This window comes from Ammodytes marinus (assembly GCF_949987685.1).
Source record: "Ammodytes marinus genome assembly, chromosome: 7".
In the NCBI taxonomy this organism is placed as follows: Eukaryota; Metazoa; Chordata; class Actinopteri; order Uranoscopiformes; family Ammodytidae; genus Ammodytes; species Ammodytes marinus.
Genome location: NC_137211.1, coordinates 16862337 through 16880782, shown reverse-complemented (window position 1 = coordinate 16880782; position 18446 = coordinate 16862337). Strand labels below are relative to the sequence as shown.

Below are 18446 nucleotides of genomic sequence, written 5' to 3'. Positions count from 1 at the left end.
CATGCCATGTGTGGGAAAGATTCTCATATTTGGTTTACATGGGACAATGAGGCTGTTCTCAAACTGCTCACGTTTCAAATCCACAGTGTATTCGCCAGGTTGTGTGAGGTAGAAACCCCACGTCACACTGACCACATCACTCTGGTCGTCACATTGTATCCCGAGACGGATCCTTGACACAGCTAAATCTGCAGAAGAGAAATGGCAGAGGATTGGCTCTCTGTCATCCACGTATAGGGTCGATGATTTCCACTGCAGTTATGACCTTATGAAATCTAAAAATTAAGAAACAGTCTTCCCATTCTGAAGAAGAAAAATAGGGCTGCTGCACCCTCCCCCAAAGACCTTCCATCAGTGTGGTCAGCCTGCTCAAAAGGGCGTAACTGTACTCCATGCTAAACCCTATAATCGTCCTGCACATGTGAAGGCCCCCACAGTCAGTATTCACATTAACTCAGATCATCAAACATCCAACCTTTTAAGAAAAGCAGCAGAGACAGAGATATCCAGAATATAACTCCCCAGCAGGTATGATACTCCATAACTGAATACTTTATTTAACAAAATGCAACACAGCTTTTCAGTTGTCAATTTCTTATCTAAGCAGGGTTTCAGACTGCATTGTTTAAAGTACTATATTGAGAGATTTCATAAGTGTGAAAAGTCATGACAAAAGGTAGGATTTGACACTATTTTTATATAAACTATTGTATCTGTTGTTGCACCGATTGTGACATTAACAGTAGAAATACACATTTATGTTACAAATTAATTTGAATGTGCCCCAAACTGCAGGTCACAAAAATAGCTTTCAGCACATTGCACATGGTCTGCTGTACCATTGTGCATATGCTCAGTCTTTCTCCATGGTGCAGTGATGGTCAGCTGACACAGACAGACTCATGTTCACCTGAGAAAACCTCCCTCGGAGAAAAACACTGTGTGCTTTCTGCTGTCAGCATCAGTTAGCTTCCTTAAAGGCCACCTGCAAAACAAGAAGCGATAAGATGGAGGTGACATGAGAAGATTTAGCCTCAAAGTAGACGGTTGGAGAGTGGCAGCAAAACTATAATGTTTACCCCATCCCCTTATGTCAAAAACATCAATTAACAACTTACCTCAGACATTCTGTAAGCAGCCAGTGTTCTTCTGGGTGCAAAGAGCTCAAAGGGATGGAGAAGATTTGGATGACTCAAAAGAAACAAAACTACAGGAGGACAGTAATCCCCATGAATCTTGCTGGCTTCACTTACCGCCAGTCCATGCAATGCATAGGTGCATTAGCCGGCAAATATGAGGCTAAGATCTTTAATTGAGGTCATGCTTACATTCTAAAACATTCATTTTAACCCAAGAAATTATATAACTTTCCATTTGTTACATATTTCTATATTTTGTACTATAAATGAGTAACCATGAATACAGCAAATATATCATGTAATGCATGCATATTATATAGAACCACCGGAACATGTGGGTATTGACAAATTCGGAATCCTGTTTTAACAAACCATGACATGTCGAGTTCACCAGTTTTTTTGTCGTGGTAAGATGTGATATATCACTGAATATACTAAATGTATTTAAATTATATTTTGTTCCGTTATGCAATACTGACTTCTTGCTACTGAAAAGTGATGTTCAATCTATGGTTTTCAATTGCCCTTATCCATAAAGTCCACCTAAACCTTACCAATGGTGTGCAATAATACCGAAAATTCTCATTATTTGATTTATAATACTGATGTCGACTGAATCCGGGTGGCCGGGAATGTAAAAATGATGGATAGTAGCTGGTGCAGACACAGAAAAGGTAGTTTTAATATTTTATTATCACCTTGACTGTCTATGGAAGCAACTGTGACTTAAGGGAGAGGAAAGGCACACAGTCACACAGGAGTTAGGTACTTACAACCCAGAACTAGATTCTGTTAATGAAGGAAAACCATCCACACAGAATGTACACATTTCAACTGTGACTGTATCACTTCAATTATAACAAAACAACTAAAGATACATAATGTCTCCAAAATAATTTTTTTTACATTAAAATATTTTTTAGAATAAAATAAAATGCAGTGTCCAACACAACTGGCCATCGATGTTTTTTTATATATGTGGGGAAATCATCATGCACTCGAGGGTGCGCATTATTGTGACAATATGTATCATTTGGACAGTTAGAGATGTATTACATTTAGGGAGATGATCCATCCAAAATTTCATCACATATATTTAGAATGTATTAAATGTGTATCATATCTTTTACATTCATTAATGGATAATCCTTTAAGTCATAATAACCCAACTAGAGTTCTTTGAAATAATAAGATACAAACATATTCATTTGCAGACAAAACCAACATTCTTTTAATAGACTGTCATCTAAAATAGAGCATCTTAAAAATTAAAATTGTTAAGTATGAGCCCTCCTAATTAATAGTGCAGATATGATAAAGGGGGCAAGTTTTCAATTATAGTGCAGAGAAATCTGATGACACGTGTGAGTGTGTCTGTGTGTGTGCATGTACGTGTGTGTGTGTCCTCAGGTCCTGAACAGCACAGCAGTAGTCACAGCTGTTAAAGCCACAGCAGCCGCCAGAGGACCCCAGATCATCCATGGCTTCTGAGAAAAAAAAATGGTGACACCGAAATGGAAACATGAGCACCGCTGCATGAAACTGCCCATTCAAAGGATTGCCAAAGCTTTGACAGAGGGAGCTTGCCACTGAGACCAATGCAGGGCACAGAGAATGTGAGTTAAAAGCAGCTCTTTCAGATAAAGGTTAGCCCATCCAAGACAACTGAGAGAAACTGGTGTTAAGCATTAGCCATCCAGCCAAGACAAACAGATGTCAGATGTAGGTACTATTGTATGATTAGAAAAGGTTAGAGTTTCTGAGACATCAATTACCCCCCCCCCCCCCCTCCCCCACCCCCGAGGAAGGCATTGTGGGAAAACCTGATTAAATCATGCGATAATCTAAAAGACATTGATGAGAATGAAAGATGCAGGCTGACTTGACATGAGTAATTTGTACCTTACTACCACAATGCGCCGAAGCACCAATACAGCAAAGCCAAGATAAGCCCGATGGCTATGGCTTGAACAGGCAGCAATAGGGATGTCTACAGAAGGGAAGGGATATTATAGTAATCAACTCCAACGAGACATACTTTAGTCACGTGTAGCTTTATTAATAAACCCCTCAGTCAGTGGTCTGTGTTTGTAATTGTTGTTTATAAAAATCTCCATATCAAACACATTTTCATTTATTTGTTTGTATAGCACCTTTCTTAAAACCCTTACAAAGTGCATACGGCTGTTAATGTACAAAAGCAACGGTAATAAAACACAGTGGATGAGTAGAAGGGAGCAGGTGTGCCGAGATACAAAAAAAATATATATCTATATAAATTGTGAATCTTGAAAAAGATTCACCTTTTATGCCTGGAGATATTTAAAAAATAAACAGATTTTTAATCAACAATGTTTGAAGCAAAGCTCATGCTTCAGCAGATGCTTTGATGCAAATAAAAGCTATGCTCCTGTGTTTGAACCTTAATGCACATAATTTGTTCTACTCTACATTGCGCCTCTTATCATATAATAAACTATTATATACGAGTGCATGACAGCAGCACTCACCTTTGTTCCTTTCTCCTTCAGTTCCCTCATGTTGGCTTTGCACTCGTCAAGTTCATCTGAAATCGACTGCTTTTCCTGCTGGGTCTTCTCATATATTTCCTTAAGGTCTGACAGCTCCAGCTTAGCCTCATCATACTGTATAAAACAACACATCATTATTTTACTTAAAGCAATCACTTTAATGTATTTTAAAAAGGGTAAATGTGGCAGGGGGGCATGCTGGGGTGAAAAGTTTCTGTTTCTATCGATGATAGATTCAAGGTGCTTTAGTCAGGTCAGTTTCTCACAGGCTTTGTCCTCCAACAGGGCTTTCCACTTTCATTCAGTTGAGCAACGCCACACTGGGATGAATGACTTGTGGTTAACGATGACTTCATCTCTGCTTTCTATTATTCAACAGTGCCCCTCCTGTCAGTGACTGATCCCCATTCAGCCTGCTAAACAAGACTGGGAGCCTACAGTCTTATGCCACTACCAGCAGCAAGCAACCTGTGAGCTGTTGGGACAGGAGAATGCTTTAAATCGACCTTTTTCTTTTAGAAATCAGGCTGGGAGTATCACAATAATTTCAAATCAGTTTTCAATTTTAGTTAGTTATACTGAGTATTTAAGAGCCATTAAGGCAGTTCTGTGTTGAACATTCTGCTGTGTTGTCTTCCTGGTCTGGGTAACTGAAAGTCATAGAGGATGGTTGGTTCAGGGCCTGAATTTAATAGTCATCTAAAATAATGTGTAAAAGCACATTCTTAACTGATGACACATACTCAATGACATGTACTTCGTCCGCAAAAGCTTTTTTAAACCAGAGGAAACATTCTTTTCTCCAGTCTCTGACGACCAGAACAACTAAAACAATCCATTTGGATAAGATAACAACAGGGAGCTGCTGCCTGTCTGATTCTTCTAAATGTATCACAACATAAACTTATGTCCTGCTTGCCCATTTGTATATTAAACTTTATCATTGTGACATTTTAATTAATTGTTAGCTAGGCTATAATATCACATTACGTATACAGGCCAATTAATTACCAGAGCAACATAAGAAACCGCATGCCCAGTTTAACAGTAGCCAGTGTGCGAGCTGGAAAGATTAAGGATCAAGGCCTGTGTTTGTGAAACAGAAAATCCAACTGAAGGCATGGAGTAAACCCATTTAATTGAATCCACTATAATTTCCTGAATCTCCAATATAATACACAAACAAGAATTTTGCTGTTATTAACCATGGTAAAACAATTTAGAAAGTAGGATTTGGTCCATTTTTGGGGGGGATTTGTTAATGTAATGCTCACTTAAAAAACCCTACTACAAGCTTAAAAAGTGGGTGAATTAATATAAATTGTATGAATTAATTATTATGGAAAGATACCATAGTATCAAGATATACTGGTTATGCATATTTGAGCTTTGGCTATACCATGAAGATGAACCAACAACAACAATGGCAAACTAAATTAATACCATGGTTCGGGTGTGTTTGTGTCAAGTGACGCTGTTTTCTGTGTTTAATTTAACCTTTGCTGTATCAAATTACTAAATCGGCTTGTTCGTATTTTGAATAAGGTTTTGTTTATTCAAAGTAGGATATTTGCTCACAAAATAACTTCTACATCTAGATTACGATGTTCGTGAGGATGTTTCAGGAACATAAAATTGGGACTGAACAACAACTGGTGTAGACAGGGTGTAACTGTCAGTTGTAAGGTGAAGTATTCTTAGACCTATAAATGATTCCAAGGGGTGGTTCTCAGATGCTCAACACTTGGTCTTTTTTACTTTTGAGAGCATACCTCTCTCTGCAGAGTTTTGCTGTGGCTGTCTGCTTCATCCAGTTGGATTTGCAGCTTGGTGCTGTCCTGCTGGTGCTCAAGCTGCAAGGCCGCCAGCCTCTTCTCCAACTCGTGCTGGGACCTCTCCAGGGCTTTGAGGCTGTTGCTCAGCTCAACATTCTGGGTACGTGAACTAACAACAAAACAACAAATGTAAAAAAGGTGTAGGAGCCCAAGAAAAGAGGTGAAGGGAATATTGTGTAGGAAATGAAACAGCAGTGGCACAATAGGTGTGGGGGTAATGTCGAGCTCTTTCTAATGTGGCTCGCTGTGCACTGACCTGGCGAGGTCTTTCTCCATCTGCTTGTGTTTCTGCAGCGCTGCCTCTTTCTCAGAGCGCAGGGCTGCACAGTCACTCTGCAGGTTGCCCTTCTCTTTCTGCTGTGTCTTGAGGAGTTCCTCCTTCTCAGCCCTGAGGGAGGCACACTCACTTTGCAGGCCGCTCCTTTCCTTCTGGTGCTTATTCACAATGTCTTGTTTTTCAGATCGCAGGGCAGAACACTCCTTCTGAAGGCCGTTGCACTCCAACTGCATGGACTGCAGTTCACCGGCTGTGGAAAAGATACGGGTTTGATGTAGTGGTATCAAAAACATGCTATTAAAAATGTGTAACATTTTCCGCGAGTTTTGACAGGCTAAGGTACATTTGAGAGTATAAACAAATCTCTTAATGCTAAAAACAAAATAACCATATTTAAAATAATGAGGCCATTAGGCAATATTTTCTCAAGTAGTAATAGAGGTAAATTATATTGTTCTCTCTAAATTGAGACTATGTATGACTCAATTAAATACCAATGTAATTACAACAATCATTGTGTCTGAAACATATAGTATCCTTTGTACCAGCCATCATCATTATGATCATCATTGTATTTGGTATTATGTGTATTCGCCCCATGTTGTACCTTGAATTTCTGCAGTTTTCTGCCACTGCTTGCTCTGCTGTTGAAGGTCACGCTGCAGGTTGTCAATCTCCCCCTCGTATTTGTTGGCGGTCTGACGCCATTTGTCCAGGTCTTTCAAGGCGGTGGACAGGTTGTTTTGGATAGCAGAGACGTCACGTTCCTGTTCAGCAGTGGCTGCCTCCAGGGCACGTTTTAGCGTCTTCACCTCCTCACGTGCACTTTGGAGCTCGTCGCGTGAACTGGAGGACACATCGATCTGCTCTCTTAGAACGCCCGTTTCATCTTGGAGCTGCATCAGCTGGCCTGTTCACACAACGATCAGTGTTTACATTAGTAGAATTGATTTTTTATTTTTATTTTTTAAAATCAGGATGGACACAACTTTCAAATCCACAGATACACAAATGTACCTTGAAGAAGTTTGATCTGTTTTGCAGATTCATCAGCATGCAGTTTCTTTTCTTTTCTCTCGTCCTCCAGGACACCTACGAAACATAATTGCATTTATGTCACTTGTGGTCCATGTCTGTAACATATTATACTGTGAAGAGGTTTTTTTATTTGTATGTATATGTAGCTCCATGCATTTATGTTTCTCAGTATTAGCCAGCTCCTGGGCTTCTCGAAGTTCACCATTCAAGCACTGGATAATCTTCTCTGGGTCTCTAGAGGACCCCATGTTTGACCTGGTCAGGTCATCTGTTCATGAAATATGGGACAAAAATAATTATCCAAATGAGAAGATCCTTTCTTCTTACACAAAATGATCTAGCTGTAAGTGTAAGGGGCTTATCTTCATACAAAGTCACTTGTGTGCATAAGGAGAAGTTTATACCGTAATGATATAAAACGGCAGTAATTTACTATAAAAATAGAAGGATAAATCAAAAGTTCCACCTTATTAATTCTGCTACAGTCCCAAATATTTAACCAGGTCTGACACACTAGATGATTTCCCAAGATATTAAAATGGGATGATTACATAAACTAATTGCTCTCCCAGAAATAGGCACAACTGCGTTATGTGCATTTTCTATCCCACCTTTCATTCCAAATAGTCTATTAACCACGATAAGAGTCTCTGGGTAATCCACACTGCTTTTGAACAGTAAGTTACCGTAAACAATACACAAAGGGAATGGACTTGCCAAGGTTGTCAAGGGTCTGTTTTGTTTCCCAAATGTGGAAACAAACTTGCTCCGCAAATACTTGGGCTTTGCAATGCCCAGTGAATATTTTGATCCCCTAATCTGCCTTGGCTAGAAAAAGAAAATGACCTCATCTCAGGCCGAGCATTTGTCAGAAATTAGAACAAGAGTTGCGACAGGTCAAGCATGTGCACCATAAATGGACATATCAGGGGACTGAGATTGCCATGAAAAGCTGCATTTGTTAGGAAAACTGTGATTTTGTCACATCCGTACGGCTAAGTAAACACAATGTACGGATGCACACACATATTGTTAGTAGTGCTCAGATGGCATTGATAAATGACTAAAATGAAAGGGTATGAAGCAACTACTGGAGACTGGTGGCACCCTCTGACTCAAGCACATGACACCGCTGCTGTTTGCCAGACAAAGGATAGGCGGTCAGCGCTGCATCCCGCATGTGTGTATGAGGTTTGTGTGTTCCCTCATGCATGCATATGTATGAGCGAGAATCAGAATGTGTGTGGGCTCCCTGTGCGTAGGGCGGTCTGTGTTCAGTTTGTGTGAAAGATGAATGTCCACTCGTCCAAATACGAGGGGGAGAGCACAAGATAACGCGATAAGTATTTCAGATGAGTGACTCAAATGTGCTATCTTTAGTTGAATTAGACATTACAGCCCTTATGTCTAACAGTTACAGACCGACACATGACAAAGCAATTATTGGAATAGCCTGTGGGTAAAAATACCCCTCAACATTGAGCATCACGCTCCCTCAAGTGACAGAAAAAAAAATGTAGGAGAAAGTCTTTTTTTAGCTCAAGTGCTGAAGGCTAGAGCCATCATGCTCTATCTTTCCCCGCTGTCTGTTTCCTTTACAAGTGAATGTGACGGGGTTCTTTAACCAAAGCTGAGGCTTAGGATGCTCGCAATGAATGTATACAGTATTCTGCAGCTGGTAAACGCCTGGAAATATATTAATTTACAGCTATAAAATGTACTGTATGTGACCAAAACTCAGAAAAAGTCCCCATCATCTGAGACGCTGTCGTCGTGGGTACACTGTTTGCTTTGTGCTGCTATATATACTGTGCAGTGTAGCGTTACAAATTCATCCGCCATGCAAATGTTATTCGCTGAATAACCAATTGCACATTTTGTCATGAATGTCCCTGCAGATTTTTTGTTTATGTTCCTGTGAAATCTTTGAACAAGACACCATTTTCTATTCTAATTAGCTGCCCTAAATGTCACTGACATGCATCAGCTGATTGAGTGTCAAGAGACTGTCGTCTAATAACTGTTAACACTTCAGAAATTAGACTGTAATACAAGGCAATAAGGGCTACAACACCGTGAGCTCTAAAGCTAAGCAGCTGGCCCCATAGATACAGACTCTTCCCCACTGTGACTCATGCTTTTCTCTCTCAGTTAGGTAGATGCGCTGTGTCAGGTAGGAGCCATTTGAGCAACAAAACAATGCCAAGTCATTTACTCACAAATCTGTCTGTCCATGTTTACAGAAACAAATAGAACAGCTGGGTTACCTTTAATGAGTGAAACATTATTCAGGGGATCACTCAGCTCTTTCTGATCCATTTGTTATCTGTAATAAAAAATAAAAAGATATATATTAATATGAATTACATATCTGAACAGATATACAGAACTAAATCAAGAGTTAAAATAGACAAATAAAATATGATTTAAATAAACATCTACATGATTAGAGATGACTTTTGTGGTAATGGTTAAAGATTTGAGAAGTAAAATTCAAAAGGTAAACACAAAATGCATGTTCATCCACGAACACATAACAAGTAATTTCCGAGGACGAAGCTGCATAGTTGCTGAGAAAGAGGAGGATAAGGTCAAAAATAACACACAACTAAAAAGGTTAGGCCTTAAACTCAGCAGGATATATTACCTTAGGTGATCCAGGAGCTACAGTTCTCTTGTGTGCTGAGGCTACAGCGGTCCCTGACATGAAGAACTCTTCTAGCAACTATCAGATTTTTTTTTTCACATGCGAGATTGGAATAGTCCAAGCAGTGAGAAATGGGAGGGGGGGCTCTTGTGGGAATGAAGGACTTTGTGTAGTGGACCGCGCTGCTATTGTTTGACTGCAGCCAGTAGAGCCAAATAACTGGTTGAATTAAGTGGACAAATACCTTGGGCGGATTAAAAATGCAACACTAGTGGTTAGTCAGAAACGTGCCCTCAAATACATGCCTCCCCCCCCTATTTTGTGACCAAAGTACCCAGACCCTCCAGACAAGGTCACGCATCCGAGTCGGGCATCTCGGAAGCTGCAGCTGCATACTGACACAGAGAGGTTTTGTTCATGGAGCAGAGCTACTCTCTGGCCAGTTGGTACTGATGTTAAAACAACAACTATAAATGACAGAGAATATGTAGGGCCTGTGTGTGGACCCTGGAAATATTTGAATCCTGTCTGTTGTAATGTGATTGGTGGACTCAAATAAAGAATTAAAATGTGTGTGTGTGTGTGTGTGTGTGTGTGTGTGTGTGTGTGTGTGTGTGTGTGTGTGTGTGTCGGTGTGTGTGTGTGTGTGTGTCACGTACAGTATGTGCTAAACCCACCAACTCTCGTTTTGCCACAAGGGTGAAGTTGTGCAGAAATTACAATACAATTACTTTGTAGTCTATATTCAAACTCTATAATAACATAGTTAGCCTCTTTAGCATGTTTTAAAATGTTTGTAAGACTGAGTTCATTAAATTTTTGAGTATGATGATGTACAAGTCCACACACACTCAGATTGTGCAGGTATCTCCATGTTTTGTGATGTCATGGTTTAGAGGAAATTTTATTAAAAAAACTAACTTTGATCAAATAATCTAATTTAACATATTTGTCATCAGCTTTATTTCAATGTGTAAGATCATTCCTGGTATTATATATGCAAGCATAACATGAAAAAATGTTTTTACAGGTCGGTGCATACTTAATAGGATACTAGAATCTACTCAAAAAGTGAAAATCCGTCAAGAGGTGACCGTCACCCAGCAAAATAACAGCTAGCATTGTAAAAAGTCAACAATAAGTTGCAAAGTTTAGTTTGAAATATAAGAACAGATCCCTATAGTTTGCAGCCGCACAATTACAATTAATTGTTGGAACACTGCAATGGCTAATTTTGCCAAAAAAAAACCCTAAGCATCAGGGTTTATGTTTGGACACCAGAGAGTGATACAATGAAATATATCTTACATGGGTTTCCTAATGAATTGAAGTGTTGCTGTCAGGCCAGATTTCTGAGACAGACCTTAACCTTGGCTGGTAGGACAAGCTAGCTAGGTGCTAAAGGTTTACGGATTAGAGCTAAAAATCATTGACATATTGTAAGTCAATAATCAACCATTCAAACCAAACTGCTCTTTTCTCAAAAACATTTACAATCTTTACAAACGGGATCTTAGAATCCCCTTACGGAGTTATCCTACTCTAAACTAAAGAACACTAAACAGCCAATCTTCGATTAAGAAGATAATGTTTCTTAAAGAGCACACAATAAGTGCTCTCTACACAGACAAATGAAGGGTAAATCCACATAAACAGATGTTAACTACATGTTATGGGTGAAGGATTCAACCACCCTTATTCACATACAATTCTAACAACTTAATGACTAACCGTTATGGTATGCCATATAATCAACATGATCTAAATTTGAAAAAGGGTGCAGCATATAAAAGCACCCTGGATCAATGAAATTACTTGTTTTATTGTAAATGTTTAAAAAACTAGCTATAAAAATTGCTTGTTGTCTTCTGTACTGATTTACACTTACCTGAAACTTATTAGGTAGCCTACACCTTGCTAAAAAACAATGCAGTAGAATACAATAGCTTTTTCAGACAGCTGTTGATCAAACTATATGATCATTTTGGAGGGATTATACCCTTACTGAAGGTTAGGTTAAGTTTTTTTTTGGCTAGGTTTGTCTTGTAAACTGGCACAGAGAATATATATATATGTGTACAGCTGGCCTATTAGGTTACGTATAAGCTTTTGTAGGGTGGAAGGCATTAGATATGTCAATTATGTGTTGGTCATCCACTTTAAATCAGAGTTTGCCCACGCAAACGATAATATATTAAAGCAGCTTGTATCAAATATATTACTTTTTCATTCTTTAATGTTTTGTCAAATTCAGTGACTATCTCCTCACAATCCACCCTGTCCGCACTGTGCGTGCGCTGACAATAAATCTGTACACAGCCTCTTTAAACTGGTATGTAAAAAAAGGATAGGATGTACACAAAGGGAGGGGGGGCACAACAGCTAGCAACATGCCCGTTTACAGAGCCTAGGCTGTGTGTTAACACTGGATTTTGTTTCAGCGTAGACACAGAACACATAGGGCCAGTGTGAAGTGCTTGTGTGTCACCCAGGCACTTCACACTGGCCCTTCATATGCTTAACCAAATCTATATATTTTCCCTTTGGGCCACACAACTGTGACGTTGTGCTTACCACAGGAACTGTAGTTTGAAAGTTTGTAGAAGCCTACATATCGTCACCCTCTTAAAATAATGGCCTAAGTCACTTTTTGGCCAAAATTAATGTTTTGCTTAAATCATCTCCTCATGATGCTGGCCATCTCTGGTAAAATGGCCTGAATCCTCAGTTGAACAGGTCATGTGATTCTACTTGACATACAGTCAAGTGCGAAAGTTTGTGAACCCCTTGAACATTTTGGAATTTTATTTATTGTAACCATCATTAATTCATTTTTATCAATACCAGTATTTTTTATATGAAATAACAGATGTTTGTTTATCAATTCAACATTTTTCTTTTCCAGAAATCAATTGTTAAAACAGATAAAACAAATTATTTGACGAATGTTGTATGTGCAAAAGTTTGTGAACCCTGAGCTGCATTGCTTAAATGGAGCAGGTAAACACAATCAGATGGGCCAAATTGAGTCATGAAATGGACCAATGTAGTGAGAGATCTTTAGGGAAGAAATTGGGCGGCACTAGATACAACAGAGATAAAACCAGGTCAGTTTAGGCTCACCAAAGTGAACCCATACAGGTCAGACATGCTAAAAGGGGAAACAATCTCAGAGGATCTCAGGAATAGAGTTGTGATGCTGCACATTTGTCTGGGGACAGCTATAAATTATTTTAAAAAAAGTTTGAGCTCCATCGGTCCACCGTGAGGCAAATCATCTACAAATGAAGAGCTTTAAGAGTGACTGAACATCTGCCTAGAAGTGGACTTCCTTCAAAAATATCCACAAGCGCCACAAGATAAGTGATTTTTCAGTTAAAAGCCAACCCAAACATTACATCTGGTGATTTGCAGACCTCTCTTGCAGCATCTGGGACAGATGTGCATGGTTCCACAATAAGAAGAAAACTCAGTCAACATGGCTTTCATGGGATGGTTGCTGAAGAAGCCTCTGCTCTCAAAAAAGAACAAAACTGCTTGTCACAACTTTGCCAGAGAGCACCTGGAGATACCTGAAGTCTTATTCTGTGGACAGATTAGTCAAAAATTGAACTGTTTGGTCATAACCAAAACCGCCATGTTTGGGCAAAAACGCAATTCTGCCTACCACCTAGAGAACCTTCTCCCAAGTGAATAATGGTGGTTTCAAATTGTCTGCAAATCTCCAGGTGTAATGTTTGGGTTGGCTTTTACCTGAAAAATCACTTTTCTTGTGGCGCTTGAGGATATTTTTGAAGGAAGTCCACTTCTAGGCAGATGTTAAGTCACTCTTAAAGCTCTCCATTTGTAGATGATTTGCCTCACGGTGGACCGATTGAGCTCAAATTTTTTTTTATGAATTTATAACTGTCCCCAGACAAATGTGTAACATCAAAACTCTATTCCTGAGATCCTCTGAGATTTGTTTCCCTTTTAGCATGTCTGACCTGTATGGGTTCACTTTGGTGAGCCTAAACTGACCTGGTTTTATCTCTGTTTTATCTAGTGCCGCCCAATTTCTTTCCTAAAGATCTCTCATTACATTGGTCTATTTCATCAACCAATTTGGCCAACCTGATTGTGTTTACCTTGCTCGATTTAAGCAATGCAGCTCAGGGTTCACAAACTTTTGCACATACAACATTCGTCAAATAATTTGTTTTATCTGTTTTAACAATTGATTTCTGGAAAATAAAAATGTTGAATTGATAAACAAACATCTGTTATTTCATATAAAAAATACTGGTATTGATAAAAATGAATTAATAATGGTTAAAATAAATAAAATTCCAAAAGGCTCAAGGGGTTCACAAACTTTCGCACTTGACTGTAGGTCACTATACCATAGTACCACTTTGTTCAGAGTGTGACCATTTTATTTTGCCAAAGTCAAAATGTAATGTTACTTAGGCAATGTTACATGGGTTTCAAATTAATTAAAATGGTTCTGTTACATAATTGACAGAAATGGTCATATTTTGACATAGCCCGTTTGAGTGAAATTATTAATAAATATAAAATATTCAATAGCCTATTTGTTCAAGTTTTTTGTGTTTCCTGAAGAAAAAAAACTGAAAAAACTAGGCCTACTTATGACCGAACTCTTGCATAGATTGCATTTTTAATTTCTCTTTGCTATTTGGTCTGATTGTAAAAACCAAGAATTATATTTTTACATGATGTAGTTTCTGAGAAAAATGATGTCCACATATGAGGACCGCGGTTTTAAATCTAGATAAAACACAATAAAGTCAAAATTGAGTAATCATGAACACAACTCTTTTTTTGGTGCCTGAATACAGCAGCATTTTTCCTGAGTGCAAAAACAAAATGAGAAACAACAATTGTGCCCCTTTGAGCAATATGACTCATTAGAAGGGCTGCTAACAGTTGCAGGAAGAGGTATATCCTGAATTGTAGCCAGAATCCTGGCCTTGGCCCTGGGGATGCTAGTCAAAGACCTGGCCTTGGCCCTTGGGTTGGTAGTCGGCGATCTGGCCTTGGCCCTTGGGTTTGTAGCCGGAAAACTGGCCCGGGTAGCCAGAATCCATGGCCTTGGCCCTTGGGTTGGTAGTCGGCTATCTGGCCTTGGCCCTTAGGTTTGTAGCCAGAATCCATGGTCTTGGCCCTTGGGTTGGTAGCCGGAAACTTGACCCTGGAAGCCAGAATCCTGGCCTTGGCCCTTGGGTTAGTAGCCGGAAAACTGGCCCGGGTAGCCAGAATCCATGGCCTTGGCCCTTGGGTTGGTAGTCGGCTATCTGGCCTTGGCCCTTAGGTTTGTAGCCAGAATCCATGGTCTTGGCCCTTGGGTTGGTAGTCCGAAACCTGGCCCGGATAGCCAGAATCCTGTCCTTGGCCCTAAAACTGGCCTTAGCCCTGGCCCTTGGGTTGGTAGTCATGAGACCTGGCCTTGGCCCTTGGGTTTGTAGCCAGAATCCTGGCCTTGGCCCTTGGGTTGGTAGCCCGAAACCTGACCCTGGTAGCCCGAAACCTGGCCCTGGTAGCCAGGAAACCTTGCCTTGGTAGCTGGAAACCTGGCCCTGGTAGCCTGAAACCTGGTAGCCTGAAACCTATCCCCTACTGGGGATAGTAGCCAGAAAACTGGCCTTAGCCCTGGCACTTTTTGTAGCCAGAATCCTGGCCTTGGTCCTTGGATTGTTAGCTGGAAACATGGCCCTGGTAGCCAGAGTCCTGGCCTTGGCCTTAGGAATGGTAGCCAGAAAACTGGCCTTGGCCCTGGGCCTTCGGTTGGTAGTCGGAGACCTGGCCTTGGCCCTTGGGTTAGTATCAATCAATCAATCAAACTTTATTTATATAGCACTTTTCATACAATCAAATGTAACACAAAGTGCTTTGTGAAAAGTATCTGGAAACATGGCCAGAATCCTGGCCTTGGCCCTGGGGATCATAGCTGGAAAACTGGCCTTGGCCCAGGCCCTTGGGTTGGTAGTCGGAGACTTGGCCTTGGCCCTTGGGTTGGAAACCTGGCCCTGGTAGCCGGAAACCTGGCCTTGGCCCTGTCCCCGGCCCTTGGGTAAGGAGCCAGAAACCTGGCCCTGGGGTTGAAATGTACTGAAATGTACTCATTGTCACTGTAAATTAGGGAAACCTCAGTGTCTCTTGAGTAATAAGTGAAAGGTTATTGATTGATTGATTGATTGATTGATTGATTGATTGATTGATTTATTGAAAAGATATAAAAATGTTCAACAGAACTAAGTCCCGCTGTCCACATACAAGGATTTTTCAATAAAACTAACAGAACCAAGTCCCTCTGTCCACAAACGTGTACATCATGTTTAGCGGCATGGTACATCGTTACAGTTATTAGCTTTTGTAAATGTTTTACTTCCATAACAAACATTGAACACTTTTATAAATATCTGAACAAGAATCAGCCATGAAATTTCATAGATTTTTTCCTGGTCGAAGTTTGGATCGGGAGTTGCCATCTGAACTTTTGGGTATGTTGTCGGCCATCTTGAATCTAAAGTATAATGTATTAAAATCTTCTGCCACCACTAAGTGGCAGTATAATGTCCTTGTATGTGGACCCCAGGGGCCTCATTTATCAACCGTACTTAGGGCGTAAGAACATTGCCACGCAAAGTATGGAATTTACCAAAATGTACTTAGACTTATGAATGTGTGTAAATGTAAGCACAACTCTGACCATGCTTACGAACATAATCTAGTGGTAGAATAGCGATATTACAAGCACAAAGCAAAGCATTTAAGAGTTTCAACGTCTGCATTAACACTAGAACCGCCAGCGTTCTCTTTATATCTATAATCGCCACGTGTCAAATCCACCCGTGCATTTCTAGGGTAATATAAAGTCATACATTTGTTTGTTTAATCATCATCTGTGTTTTGGACCTCTTGTATTATAATCTAAGTTTCTTTAAGAACACTGATCACGACTTAATGAAACTGAAGTAGATATAAAATCGCCAATACATCAATGAAAACAGACGGTCAAAACAGCTTCCAAATGAGCTAACATCCTAAATGCAATAAATAGTTATATGGCTCACTTATTTTTAGGTAAGCTCTAATTGATTAGGCTACTCATTAAATGTGTCACGTTTACATATTTTGAAGCGGAGGATCCCTCCGATGCTCTCTGTGCGTCTCATCTGACAGCACTCAGCTGTGAGCTGGACGAGCCGCGGTGACTCGCGAGACTCGCCAATCACTCATTTCACTTAGTAACTCTAATGTTGTTAGGAACTTATCTTCATCTCTTATTTATTGAAAGAGTTTATGAATGACTGCACGTAAAGTTGTCAGATCGCGGACCCCAAACAATGCCATTGCCTTACAACTTGCTCGAAAATGTCACATTTTCCCATGCAGCAAGCTTTCTTTTGTTTTAATGCCTGCACTAAGTGAGCCAACAAAATATGTTTTGCTTTGATACAACCTCGTTTACAAGGGTTTCCATTTATGTGTTGGAGAAGTTTCTTTTCGTTGCCCTCTTTGTCATTGTAGCGAAGAGGGATAAAACACATTCACATGGTTGATAAATGGATGTGTTGTGACCATATATGGTTAATTGGAGGCGTTTCTGAATGCAAATGGTCTGAGCGTGAACGAGCTACTTAAGAACATGTGGGATTTATCAAGATTGATGACTTACTGGTGTGCGTACGATAGGCCGGCGCACGTTTGATAAATACCGATTTTTTTGTACTTAAAGGCCTACTTCACCGGTTTGAATATGAAGGTGTATTGAATTCTGAGATCCTATGTAGTATAAATGTGCGAAAAAAATTGAAATCGGTTCATCCTAGCCTGAAAAAAGGCAGAAAGAGTGTTTTTTTTTAACCCTATATTTCTCTTTCTCGTGACATCACAGAAAGAGAAATATAGGGTTAAAAAAAACTTACTTTGTAAATATTACTGTGATGTCTTTTACTGTGACATCACAGTAATATTTACAAAGTACGTTTTTTTTAACCCTATATTTCTCTTTCTGTGATGTCACAAGAAAGAGAAATATAGGGTTAAAAAAAACATACTTTCTGCCTTTTCTCAGGCTAGGATGAACCGATTTTAATTTTTTTTGCTTATTTATACTACATAGTATCCCAGAATTCAATACACCTTCATATTCAAACCAGTGAAGTAGGCCTTTAAGCACATACTAAATTTCATTCGTAAGAGTGAATTTAGAACCTTTTCTACGCACTGTTGATAAATGAGGCCCCAGGCCTTTTCTATAGCAAAATTTAGTATTGCGGTCTAGACAGCCCAAAATGTGATGTCCACACAGGTGGACGCCGGGTCCTAGGAGGTTAAGAGGGTGACGATATGAAAATATCAGCGTCTTCAGAGTGCTTAAAAACATTTGTCATGCTGAGATTAAACATAACATTTGTAGAACATAGGCCTATGCAAACTAGCCTATATCTAAAAAAAACATACTCTGCACATTAGCCTAGCTATTAGGCCTACAGTAAATTGAAGCAAACTACTAATAAATGGATAAAGATGGCCGCTAGAAATAGTTTATTTCCCTTTTGGCTTACCTTTTACTTAAAAACTTAGACCTAGATAGGCTAGTTAGTCCTGACTAAACACACACAACAAATATTTCAGCAGCTGTAACTTACCACTATACAACTTTAAAAATAAGATGAGGTCAGCATTAATTGGCTTATTTAGCCTACACTAATCAAATGACATGTGGCGCTAATTGCAAACAGTAGGGGTCGTTAGAGTTAATTTCGCGTAGGCTAAGTAATCCTAGCTGCATTTAAATAACTCTTATTCTAACCCTATGGTTCAAGACAGTGTAATGCTGGAGAGGATGTCTCAAACCTTCCGCAGTAGGAAACAGTAGTGAGTTCATCCTCAAGAGTGGAAAACTTCATTGAAGGGTTGCCTAATCAGTGCGGTGGGCGTAGCCTTTCAGCATTTTACGTGTCAATTTAG

General features: G+C 39.6%; 1 protein-coding gene across 6 annotated transcripts; it reads right to left on the bottom strand.

Annotated features, from left to right (window-relative positions):
* Positions 1 to 1856: 1856 nt before the first annotated feature.
* On the bottom strand, positions 1857 to 18441 carry slmapb (sarcolemma associated protein b). Of its 6 annotated transcripts, none has more exons than XM_080031544.1 (10): positions 18333 to 18441; positions 9088 to 9146; positions 6961 to 7088; positions 6800 to 6875; positions 6390 to 6692; positions 5762 to 6032; positions 5443 to 5614; positions 3650 to 3784; positions 3042 to 3129; positions 1857 to 2626 (listed from the first exon to the last, which is right to left on the bottom strand). In XM_080031544.1, exons 2-9 carry the CDS (start codon positions 9137 to 9139, stop codon positions 3046 to 3048), a joined length of 1221 nt encoding a protein of 406 aa, XP_079887670.1. In that variant the 5' UTR covers positions 9140 to 9146; positions 18333 to 18441; the 3' UTR covers positions 1857 to 2626; positions 3042 to 3045. The 6 variants fall into 6 exon arrangements, with proteins under 6 accessions (XP_079887670.1, XP_079887669.1, XP_079887671.1 ...); XM_080031543.1 differs by lacking the exon at positions 18333 to 18441 and adding an exon at positions 9468 to 9525; XM_080031545.1 differs by lacking the exon at positions 18333 to 18441 and adding an exon at positions 9468 to 9525 and having other exon boundaries at positions 3047 to 3129.
* Between the last annotated feature and the right edge of the window lie 5 nt (positions 18442 to 18446).

What these genes read in the sequence shown, in the direction of transcription:
- slmapb (XM_080031544.1), bottom strand. Translation starts at nt 9,139, where the DNA reads ATGGATCAGAAAGAGCTGAGTGATCCCCTGAATAATGTTTCACTCATT. An exon ending in ACAGATCAAACTTCTTCAAG is followed by an intron (nt 6,693 to 6,799) that starts GTACATTTGTGT and finishes TTGTGTGAACAG; the next exon opens with GCCAGCTGATGCAGCTCCAA. An exon ending in ATGGAGAAAGACCTCGCCAG is followed by an intron (nt 5,615 to 5,761) that starts GTCAGTGCACAG and finishes TTTTGTTGTTAG; the next exon opens with TTCACGTACCCAGAATGTTG.